Source organism: Plectropomus leopardus, chromosome 15 (assembly GCF_008729295.1).
Source record: "Plectropomus leopardus isolate mb chromosome 15, YSFRI_Pleo_2.0, whole genome shotgun sequence".
NCBI lineage: Eukaryota > Metazoa > Chordata > Actinopteri > Perciformes > Serranidae > Plectropomus > Plectropomus leopardus.
In genome coordinates this window covers 17,092,289-17,105,146 of record NC_056477.1, presented here as the reverse complement: position 1 = coordinate 17,105,146, position 12,858 = coordinate 17,092,289, and the positions used below count along the sequence as shown (strand labels likewise).

General features: G+C 36.2%; 1 protein-coding gene across 1 annotated transcript; it reads right to left on the bottom strand.

Moving 5' to 3' along the window:
• Positions 1-2,894: 2,894 nt before the first annotated feature.
• Positions 2,895-12,553, bottom strand: fbxo9 (F-box protein 9). Its single transcript, XM_042502773.1, has 13 exons — positions 12,385-12,553; positions 9,602-9,703; positions 9,024-9,152; positions 8,861-8,918; positions 8,510-8,609; positions 7,026-7,156; positions 6,810-6,924; positions 6,477-6,595; positions 5,267-5,357; positions 5,090-5,185; positions 4,867-4,960; positions 3,418-3,572; positions 2,895-3,331 (listed from the first exon to the last, which is right to left on the bottom strand). Exons 1-13 carry the CDS (start codon positions 12,385-12,387, stop codon positions 3,223-3,225), a joined length of 1,302 nt encoding a protein of 433 aa, XP_042358707.1. The 5' UTR covers positions 12,388-12,553; the 3' UTR covers positions 2,895-3,222.
• Positions 12,554-12,858: the final 305 nt, after the last annotated feature.

Sequence of the window (12,858 nt, the reverse complement as noted above, 5' to 3'; positions counted from 1 at the left end):
GATAAGGTAATGAGATAAATATATCAATATTTAAATTTGTTTTTTGGATAATAAAGTGGAGTGGATATCCATAACCTTTTCCACCAGCGGGTGTCGGGTTCGAGTCCCCAATAAGGCGACCTTTGTCTCTTCAGATTAAAATTTACATTTACATTTTCATTTAATTCTGTCCGTAAAATGATCAGGAGGACAGGTGGTATTATGGACAGGAGTGCTGACTTTTTACTGTTTGGCCCTGGTTTAAATCTCCCCTCAGCATGCACATTTAGCTTTACACTGAAAATGATAACAGCCCACTTTAATGAATTACAGAGTGGACGTTCATTTGAATGCAGGCTAATAAAAATGAAGAGGCCAAGTAAACCATGGATTACCACTCCAACACTTTACCTCCACTGTCCCCACTTACGCACACACAATGCACCCCTACGCACATATTTATATTACATACATTCATATATAGTACATATACATATGTATACTTATTAATAATGCATAATGCATACTGTGTATGCTTGCATATAGATATAGATACCTTCAGCTGATGATATATATATTGTGTCTTTTTTCTTTGATATTTTTATTTTTAAATTGCTGTATATCATGCTACTCTTCTTATTTACATCTCTTTAAATTGCTGTTTTCCTTCCGTCATCTGTATCTGAGCTGCGGCAACACACAAATTTCCCCAATATGGGATCAATAAAGTTTTATCTATCTATCTATCTAATTGTGAAACATATTTATTTCAGATCAGAGTGACGGCGGACTGAAGAAATCAGACACCAGAATTAACAAGCCTGGTTTTTAGTCTGGTCAGGAGCAGGCTAGCTGCACAGAATAAATATCCATGGTAACTTATCTGAATCTGCTTTCATGCAACCGAGTCAAGGCTAAATTGAGCCTGGATACCTGGAAAATCCTGGCTTAATCCACTGTCCCAGTTTTGTACAATTGCCCTCAGCTCCCGACTCTTTGTGAGCTTGGTAATGATAAGGAACGTTTGGCATTCTTGGTTATTATAGTCCAGTCTTGACTGTAACTAAAATAATTATATGTGATGTGGATCAGGTTTAGTTCATTTAGTTTGACAGAGTAAGAGCTCGGGGCTGGTGAACTGCTGCTGGGTTTACTGGGTGACAGGGAGCAAGAAACAAGTTTTCCTAAAGATGTTTTCTTAGAAAGCCGCTCCTCTCCAGACAGCTGCTTTGACTCAAATGGTCCAGTGATTTGTTTTCACTCTCCTGTCAAAATACCCAGCCAGCGATACAATTTACACAGAACCCTTTACTTCCACCTACAAGTCCTCTCCACCTAAGTTTCCTGGTCTGCTCCTCAGCACTGTGTGCAGACGTGTTGCTCTGGTATGCGTTTTGTCACACACAGCTCGCATTTGACAGGAGGACAGAGCAACTGTTTGTGAGCTTTGGTGGCGTGTCTGCTGGCCAGCCAGTATGCAAACAATGCCTTACTCACTGATTTTTCAGAGGCCATGGCCTGAGGGAGACAGAGAGGGTGGGGTGAGGGGGTCGAGGTGCTCCTCTGAAAACAGCAGCACAGTAAGCATGTGTCAGTTTACTAATTTCTGTGTAAACGATGTGTTGGATAATAATTTCTCTCATGCAACAAGTGTAAATCCATAATAAAAAAGTTACCAAAAAAAGCAAACTGTGTGTGAAATGCATGAGTTGATTAAGAGTATTGGAAAAAGAATCCAGGACTTTGTTGTGTCTTGGACAGGGTTCTCGCAGATCCTTAAAAAAGTCTTAAAAGGCATTAAATTCATTTATTTAAACATAAGGCCTTAATTGGTATTAAAATATCTGAAATAAATTGTTTAAAAGTCTTAGAAATGCTCAGACATGTAAAGTAGGATTTTTTTTTTCTGACGTTGCATTGCAAAATCTCAAAATAATGGGTAAGAATTTAGAAAGAAAAAAAATGCCTCTTGCCTCTTGACATCACCAAAAAGTAATGCTACAATAAACATTTGGGAAATTCTCCCTAACCTCAAGTAATTCATGTCGGTTCATGTTCTTTTTTTTTCATTTTTGGTTGTTATAAAATTGGTTTTAAATTTCATTCTCAGTGGCATTAAGTCTTTATAAGTTTTAAATACCACTTGAAGAAAAAAGTTTACATTTCTAAACAACCCAACTGCCACAATAAATGTTGGCATGGTGAATTTTTGTGAACACGATGAAACTTAAAATTTAATAAATACATTTTCTTAATGTTTCAATTTTCATTTTTATGTTGTGACAACGCTGTGGTTAAGTTTAGGCCAAAAAAAAAACCCACTTAAGATTCAGAAACTAAATCATCACAATTTAGCTTGGAATACCCGGTTCATCTCATTTTCTATTGCCTCCCTCAGAAGCAGAAATAGATTTGCTCGCCATTTTCACTGAGAATTTACAACAGACTACAGTGCTTTTAGATTGTTTCTTAAAAAAACAACTATAGTTAAGTCAACAAGCCACAAATCATTCTGTCCTAATCCAATACAACTTTCACATTCATTATTTTTTTCCTCTGCAAATCCTGTTTGATCTGTGCGCGCTTGGTTCCCAGAAAATGTAATACGTGGATTATACCCATTTGCGTCCTCAGCAAGACAAATGATGCACTGTAGAAGTCTGAAATCACATTTGCAATGTCTTTTCACTGAGGCTGTGTAAGAGGAAATCTATAACTTAACTATGATGTATTTCTCCTATCACGATGAGTGTACATTACACGATGAAGAATTGTTTGATAAATCTAGTTTAATAAAATAACTGTTCAGGTTACACATCAGCGCCATGGGGCTGATGTTTGAGTTTTGTAACATTTATCCAATTCCTTTATATGTCCCATTTGTCAGTAAAAAAAACAACAACTATAAGAGCGTATTCTGTTTATCACTGTTTATTTGAGGGAGAAAGTGCACCATAAGACCAACACAGTATGAACATTCATTGCTTCAAACAGGTGGGAAAGGTTGCTAAGTATTTTAGCTCTCAGCCCATTACCATAATTTCTGAAATCAGAAAATAAGTAGTATTCTATTATGTAAACCCAAAACATAAAGAGTTAGGACGTAGGAAACATGAGGGTTTATATATTAACACCTTGATCCAGCTGCAGTACTGATTGAACAAGCGGAGGAGAATGCGTTTTGTTAAAATGATGCATGGTTGCTGTGGTCTCTGTGGGAAAGTGTGCAGGTCTGCAGGCTGCTTACAGAGGCTGCTCGGAGAAAGCAGTGTAACTCTTCACACGTGCAAAGACGAAGGGTGTGTACATGCTGTCCAGGTTGAACGCTGTGACCACCGTTTCCCCCGTCAGCCTGAAAACAGAGTTTATGTCAATTCTGAATCAAAAAGAAATGTTTTATTTTTCTTTTCCACTGCTGTTGGTACTGATGTCTCTTACTTGTAAGTGATGTGGCAGGAGTGGTGGATCCACACCAGCTTATTGAAACTCTGACGCCCCCCAGTGGACAGATACAGACCCACGTGAAAGTTGCGTTCAGTTTCCGGAGCTGGGTTCCGCCTGCAGAACCGGTTCCTTTGAAACTCGGTCGCTTTCTGTTAACAAATAACAAAGTTTACAAGATCAGCCATAAACTGACTGGTTAACTGTTATACGGTCTTCTTTTTGAAATTTTGATTTTACAGCGCAGGTGAGTGTTCATGTGTAACTCAATAACTGTGTCACTGTGACAAAAGGTCATAGGTTTTAATTCAGCATTAGAAGGGATGTGATTTTTTTTTCTTACGATCAAAGACTTAAAAACTTAATTTCCTGCATGCCGCTGAATTTCAGCTTATGTAAATGTCTTAATCTTAATAAAATCTTGTTAATTTAGTCAAAATAAAAGTCCTCTACTACTTCACTATGAGATTACTAGTTAAGGAGTAGTGTAACAATTCATATTTGATTATTAGAAAGATTACTATTATAAGTAGAGGTCTTCTTTCTTTATTTATCACCCCTCGATGCATGTTAGCTTAAACAATAAGAAAGCAGTCAATAACAGATTCTCTCAGAGTTCGTGTCCATTTAACCTTTTAAATTTGCCTGAAAAATACTACATATGTGTTGCCACTGCATTCACACCAATATGATGAGAATACTGTACATTAAAACATGTTCAGTTTGTTCATCATTTGCACAGAAGCTCAGAGGAACTCTGAATTTAAGAAAGGAAAAGGATGCAATAGTTTGTGTTGTAACAGAAATAACTACTGCTAACTATAACAATTTGATTTGAACTTTATTTTGTATACCTCTGCTAGAAATATAGAATTAAATAAAAATAAGGATATAATATAATTATTATAATAGTTATTCCCTGGTTTAATAATAAATGTAACATTAATTTGAACAGCAGTGACTAGTGCCTAAATATGTATAACATATTTCAAGTTCGAATACTTCTTTCCTCTCCTCTGAATTGTAAGTTGAAGTTTTTTTTCTGCCAAAAAAAGAAAAACAAAATGCTAAAAGCAATGTAATGGAAAATTTAAATTATAAGTATGAAATAGTAACTTCTACTATGATTTTTTTTTTTTTTCAAACATTTGTTTTGTGATTCTTTTTTTTTTTGTTTTCCTGGGGGTAAACAGAGTTGATACACATTTTTCAACTTTGTTTAAAATAAAAAAAAAAAGACCTGTCAAACCAAATTATTAAATATAGTATCTCTCATTTCAGAACTAGCTGCAATTGGATAAAAAAATGTCACATGGCTTTTTCAAAATATCCCTTTAGACACAAAACCGTTTCTTGTTGTACATTAACGGATGAACAATGGCCACTCACTCTTTCCTGCAGTGGTAATTTATCTCACCACACAAACTGCCACAAACATTTTCTCACCTCCTCCTTCTTCTTGCAGACAACAGCATAAACTTTGGTTTGATTGTCTGTCTCCTGTGACAGACGGAAATGACCGAACAGAACAGAATCCATTCTGTAAAACGAAAAAATTAATTAAATTTTTTAAATCCAACAACTATGAAAAGTGATGCCACTGTACTTAAAATTATGTTTGATGTCCATTCTGGCTGAGACTGTATGTAGAAAAGAGAAAAAAATGCACCTGATGTTCTTCGTACGCAGGCAAGGAACAACGGACAAAGGGTCCTCAGGGGTGGTCAGCATGACGACTTGGCCGTCAGGGAAGAACCGCAGGTACCTGTGATAACAATGTCAGCAATTATCTGTGCTATCTATACAATTGAAAATCAGAAAATAATGATTAAAGTCAAACATCTACCTGTAGTACTCAACATGATGCCAAGCCCTGTAAAATCCATCCAGTGACTTCTCTCCTTGACGAAGGTATGACGTCTTGCTGATGTAAACGCCTGTGAAAATAATATGAATGGAAATAAATCACCTTGACAGCATGTTCTGTGCAGTAATAATAGAAAAGTGATAAAATTGGTAAAATGGTAAATTTGGCAATAGAAATTTCCAGTATCCAGTGTCAATTTAATGGCAAGATTGAGCTAACTTTCTTTTTGAGACATGTGGCTTACAAACTGATATTTTTTGCATACATTACTATTGTTACTATTGTTACTTCCATTAACATTTTTTAAATAAACAAATCATTATATCCTTTATGTGTGTAGTCAGAGTCGGAAATTAACACCCACAAAGTGCAAAATAGATAGCTTGAGAGATTTTCCATTTGGCAACACCATCTGCACCCTGACAGGTAAATGTTTGTAAAAAAAAATAGTCAGGTAATAAAAACTTTGCTTAGTGTCATTTACAGGCACAGTATCCTCCTCCTGTCCTCTGCTGTCTGTGTAGGAGTTTGACACACATATACGAACACACTCTACCAGATACCATAGAGGACATCAGTTACTCTGTTAAATTATCGCTTGCAGCTGGTCTGCTTCTGGCTATCATTGGGCTAATTAGCTATTGTATGGTGATATTACAAAAACACAGCCAACCTTTTATAACTTTAAAGTTTGTATTCTACATAATACTGTATTTTCTTAATAAAATAAACAACTATTATATGTTTGACCCAATAATACAATTTTTTACTTGGATTTTTTTTGGTCTAGAAGAAGTCCTCTTGACTGGTACGTTATTAATTATAAAAGCTCAAAACCAGTGCATTTTTTGCTGTGCTGTTAACAACAGAGGCAGCTTACTGGAAGCAGCAAATTGACTGTATATTCTGTGTAGTACTAAAATCTAGCACCAAGCCTGATGGTATCGAATTTTTGAAAATTGGATCATTTTCAGATTTTTGCAGTGACTAACTGAAATGCTCCGTCTGCTCCAATAAAGTTGCTGTAGAGTTCCTCCAACTGCAGGGGGCAACAGTGTGCTGCATGTTATGAGCAGGTGTGTCTTCAATGTGAATTGTGATAGTTGCTGTAGCTGTGAATTCTGATGGGCTGGAAAATAAAAGATATCAGTACTGTTGGTCTCATAAGTTATAATACTTTTCTGATTACCATCGAAGCGAACACGAGGCCTTTGCAGGAACATCTCCCTCCAGGATTTGAAGGGCAAAACTTTAGTGCAGTTCCGTCCCCACACTCTTAAACAGGCTGAATGCCAAATCCCAGGGTCCCTGGAAAGAAATAGGAAGTGAAAAAAGATATTAAGATCAATGAAGCTACATCTATGCATACAGGAACTACTTTATCTATTGTGCAGCAACAGTGTGAGATCGTTTATTGCCCAATCCCAAATTGGCACTTTTGAGAATTTTGCAAAACCTGAGGGAAGCATGTAATTACAAATAAGCTGTTGCACATCTGATCCTTTATGGCAGAGGGGCTGACCTTGCACAAATGTAAAACCCTCTGCAAACCAAAGAGAGCTGCTCCAGGGCTCGCATGTCCAGATCACTCGACACAACCCAGCGAAATATGTACATCAGGATTTCCCGTGGCAAGGCTGCCGTAAAATGGAATAAGGAAACAAGTTAGTTAAAATAATAACATATTGATGATGACTTAAGACATGTTTCTAATCTAAAAGATATGACAGATTTTTACCTGAAATGTGTGTCTGAGTCAAATCCAACTCAGGAGTGCAGATCTTTGGAAAGGAGCTTTCCAGAGTGAGCTGCTGCTCAAAGTAGGCAAGTAGATCCTCGATCTCACCATCAACATCACTGTCTTCCATGCTGCAATAAAAACATGTTCAGACGTGAGAATATCTCTTTCTCTCATACAAGCACGACACCATTTTAATCATCTCTCAGACATAAAAAGGACCTGTGTTTATTCAGTTGGAGTGAATGGGTCAGCACACATCCAAACTGACTTCATGAGCCAAATCACAACTGCTTCTCTACTAACTTTAACTAAAAGATTACTAGCTTTAATACAGTAACCTTTTAGTTAATGTGGCAGATAATTTAAGTCCTCTCAGCCATAAATTTAGCGGGTAAAGATACTCAACCACCACAAAGACAGAGATGCTGACTTAATGTTTTCATTAGGGGAGTACGAAATAACTTGTGTTCCGTCTGCCATGTAGACAAACTCAGTGTAAAATGTGTCAAACTAGGGTTGCAACAGTATGAGACTTTCAGGGTAAGGTAACCATCTCAGAAAATATCACAGTATCACAGTATCACAGTATTACTGAATTATCATTATTATTATAAATTACAATGACCCTTAAAGGAATGAAAATGAATTTTTTTTTTTTAGTTGAACAAAAGTTCTATTACTATAATTACAAACTGAAACATTTACTAATGAAATGTGTAAAAAGTGTACTTTCTGAAAATAACTATAATAAAGGAGACATTCTCCATCCAGTCGCATTTTTTGAACTATCGTAGATAGTACACAGTATGATAACCATCAGTTTTTACACCACAGTATACCTTGAACCCATTATACCGCTGCAACCCAAGTCACAACTTACCATAACAAATGAAGGGAACATACGTCTTTGTTACAGGCTCCAGCACAAATAACACTCATCATTCTTACATTTTTTCAGTTAAAGTGCAAAAATTACCATTCCCATAAAGTCGCAGCTCATAAGCAATATCTGACTAAATAATTGCAATGCTTCTTTTGCATCTTGTGCAGCCCCACTTTTGGATGCGTAAAGAAACACCATTGCTATGATAATCATATGACTTTGAGGCAAAGGCATATAAATGGTTCAAAGGTTTAAGCTGAAGATGAAAAACAATGAAATTTGTGTTTTAAATATACTTATATATTTTTTTGGGCTTCTGCCTTTATTTGAGACAGGACAGATACAGCGTGAAAGGGGGAGAGTGTATGGAGAAGACATGCAGCAAAGGGCCGAGGCCAGAATAAAACAAAAAGCTGCGACGAGGACACGGCCTCTGTACATGGGGCGCCCGCCCTACCAACTGAGCTACTGGGCGCCCCCCGAAATCTGTATTTTAAGAGATCATAATGTCAAAATGCAGACCTTTTAAAGCATGTTGAAACACTATAGATTTTATTAATCCCAGTCCCCGAATATCCAAAAATAAAAAGCAGCTTACTAGTTTCCTCCAACTCGGTCTGCATCGGAAGGACGGCTGTAGTTGATTTTAGACTCAATGTCAGGCACAAGCTGCATAGCCATGCGGTAGAACTTGATAGCTGCAAGTAAAAAAAAAAAAAAAAACAAGACGTGAACAAGAACATAAAAGTGCTCAAGCAATGCAAGCACCTGAATGCAGAACTATAAGGGTGGATTAATGTCTAAGATATATGAACTGTTGAAATATTTCCCATGTTTCATTTCAGATCATGATAATGATAGAAACTCCTGTATTACATTTCTGCATTTCTGTTCCGAAATGATTTATTTTTTGATTTTATAATATATAACAAATATGCAACGTACATACCCTCATAGACGGCTCCATTCTGCTCTTCCTCAACTGCTCTCAAGAACAGTTCAGTAGCCTGACAACAGAGGACACACATCAGTCATTCAACAGCAGTATACATTTCAGCGAAAAGCGCTCTACACACATCTACCTAAGATGTAGAAATCAGCTCACAACTTACTTTTTCCTCCCGCGCAGTCTCTTGCGTCCTCTTCAGACTGCTCATTCGCAGCAGTCGGTCACTCAGTCCGCTTGAGTCGGAGCTCGGTTTAAGTTCAGACATCCACTGAGCTCTGAACGCATTGAGCTCCTGTTGTAGTTCAATCAGAGAGTTAATATGTGCCAAAAACACAGTCCTTAGCGTCTTTGTTGTCAGTCTTACTAGAACGGCAGGATTAATCAAGAACTATATCTAAATGGGAACCGTGTGAGATAACGTACATTAAACTTCTCTGTGGCTGCCAAAATAGAGTATATTAATGTTAGTCTTTTTTAGAGCCAAATATGCGCTTCAAGTAAAAAGTGGAAATTGCAATTATAAAATCTGCATAATGGAAACATGACAATTTTGAAAAAACCCTGTTAACATTTCATTGGCGCAACCAAAACAAACACAAAGATCACTCAAACACAAATACGGAGCATACAAATATTGCTCTCACGTCGTGATAGGCTTAGAAAATAAGTAAGAAAATAATAAATAAGAGAATGAAACAAAATTAAAAAAGACAATAAAAGACATGGTTAATCATCATATACCCTACTGCATGTCCGTTGACGATTTCTCACTGGAACGTTTGGGTCGTCTGAACCTTCATCTTCATCCTCGATCGTACCTCCCACATCTGTATTGTCTTCAGCCTGTAAAAGGGAGAGATTAAGTATTTGTTTAGTTGCAGGAGCTGTTTGTCTTTAAAACCTGTTTCCACTGCAGTTATGGGTGTGATTAGTTTTTGGGTGTGCGTGTTATTGCAAATGAATGGTTTCACAGCTTACATCAGCCAATATTATTCAGCTCCTCATCAAGTTCCAACTAAGCCACACTGACCTCATTTGAACACAGATAGTTTTGAGCGTGAGTGCCTTGAGGAGAAATTACGGGGCGGTCTTTTGTCAGAGGTTTCCTCCTCCTTAGTTAGATTGGGTTTAGCTGCAATGTCTGTTTTTACTTCTGTTGATTTATTCTTTGTTTATTCTACTGATAAATACATTTTTTGTTATTTTGGTTGTTCATGTTAACTTTTTTTCCCCAAAAAGATGATACAAAATAAAATAAATAAGCAAAACATTTAGTATGAGATATCCTGTATCTTGGTTTCTCGTTTCAGGGAGTGAACACTCTGATGCTGCAACAACTAGTCCATAAATCAGTTGGTAAATTAATCTTGAGAATCACTTTGTAATTCAAGGTAAAATGCAAAATATTTTCTGGTTCCAGCTTCTCAAATTTGAGAATATGCTGCTTTTCTTTTGTTTCATATCACAGAAAATAGAGCTAGATCAATAAATTGCCCAGGCCAATGAAACTGAACTGCAGATATATTGTTACTGTTGTAAATATCGACTGGTAAGTAACAAGGAATTGCAAGACAATAATGCAGAGCCAGCTTCGAGTTGATTTAGAAATGGGTTTCCCAATTACTGTTTGTCCACTACAGAGCACCAGGAAGTACAATTTTCAACTGTCCAATGTCCCACTTATCTGTATCATGGTCACAATCACTACAAAAACAAAAAACAAAACAAAAACATCCAAAGGATTCATCTCAAGATTATTGTTTGTGTTTTTGAAAATTGTTAACAGCCAAATATATCATTCGATTGTTGGTCAGAAAAAATACATACATTTGAGGACATTTATTTGGGCTCTGTGGAATTGTGATAGAAAGTTGTGAAAATAGCCTAACATTTTATGAAGGAAAATTTTGGATTCTTTTCCTTTAAAACCTCAGAGATATTAATCAATATAATCATTACTCACTAACATTACTTGCAGCTGCTTTTTCTCTTGCACTTTAGCCTCTCCTGTAAGGGTCACATTGCTCAATAAACTGTCCATGGTGCCGCCATGAATCTACTCAACCTAAAAACCAACTTCAAACCTGCAGAGGACGCAGAAAGGCTGATTGTACTGCAATGAATTAAAGATGAAGGAAGATGATTCATAAATCTAAAGTTAGGTTAGTTTGACTGGTCTGGCGGCAGTTATTTGGAAATGGAAAGGCGTAGGTTAAATTGTTTTGACAAGACTCCCTTACTTGTTTTTACCTGCAGTAGAAAAATAGCGACTCAAAACCTGAAAGGGATGGGCTGTGGGTAAAACGCATTTGCTAAATATTGAACTCTACATTGCAATACATTGCGTTTCTACTCTGTTATGATAGTCCTTATTACATGCTTTGTATCTGCATTACTCTAACTTTGTGTTACCACTACTGCTCAGTAATTTTCCTCTGGATTATAAAATGTTCAGACGCCTATCACAAGCTATTTAACCCTTTGAAACCTGAGCAAATCCATCTGAATACTTACAAATATATATCTTCAAAAAGCTCAGTTATTTCACTCTGGATTATAAAATGATATGTCATCTTGGAGCAATTTAATGCCTATTCTATACTGAATGTTATTTGTTGTGTTAATATTACACAAGATGCCGTCATTTCTGATCTTTATCCCTTGGAAACCTGGATTGACCTAAGTTTTCTAATACTGCTTTCAGACGCCTAACACAAGCTATTTAACCCTTTGAAGGAAATCCGTTTGATTTCTTAAAAATATACATTTTCAAAAAGCTTTCTTATTATGTTATATAATTGTCATAATTCTATATTTATGTTTATGTCAAAGAAAAAAACACAGTTTTCAGCATTTTACCCTCTTTGTTTTTTAACGTAACTTTTTTTGGTGCTTATTTTCAGGCAGTTTTCCTGCAACTTTTTACTACTTTCGTACTAATTTTTGAGGAATATGCTGCTCATCACCTGTATTACCCATTCTGTTGTTGTTGTTTTGATCTTATCATAGTTTTGTGATACGTGTCACTTCAGATTTCACTGTACGTCCCGGTGTTTGCATAATACGAATAGAAACCATTTCAACTTTCCATTATGTTTGTAATGCTATATTGCAACAAACTGAGCAAAACACATGTGCGAAACAACTTAAAGTCACAAGTGCAAGGATTATAATAAGACTTGTTCAATAAACTTGATTTCTACTGAAGTTAAAACCTTAATCTGATTTAAACCAATACACGGCAGCTACACGCCCCCACGAGGCTTCATGCTAACGTTACTTCAATGGACGATAAACACAACCGATACAACTGCTACTGACTCATGTCAGTATTTCGTTTACTTAAAATGACTTGTCGGTTAATCCATGCTAGTACATGTCAGTATTTGGTAACAAGTTAATCCTGCAAAACACGTCGAGCAGAGTCTGAACTACAGAAATCCAGGTAACGTTAGCTACGTTAGCTAGCTAGTTGGCTAACTCGGCTCTATGTGAATATCAGTTAAAAAGGCACAGTGACCCACCATGACAGCTGAGCTAGTAGGTGTCCTTATTTATCTTCACAAGCAGAAAGCAGCACCGTTTACAGTTCACGGTCGGAGAAACGGACAACACAGCGGACATATTTACGAGCACGCAGAAACGCAGCCATTTCGCTGAGTAGCCGCGAGCTCCAGTAATGCAGGAAATCAGGAAGTATGGCGAAGTTAGGAGACGGAGAGGAGCAGGTTGGTTTGCTATGGAGGACGAAATGTGACAAAATAAATAAATTAACCAACACACACACACTATATAATATATATATATATATATATATATATATATATATATATATATATATATATATATATATATATATATATATATATATATATATATATATATATATATATATATATATATATATATATATATATATATATATATATATATATATATATATATATATATATATATATATATATATATAATATAATAATAGACTTTATTACAGACTC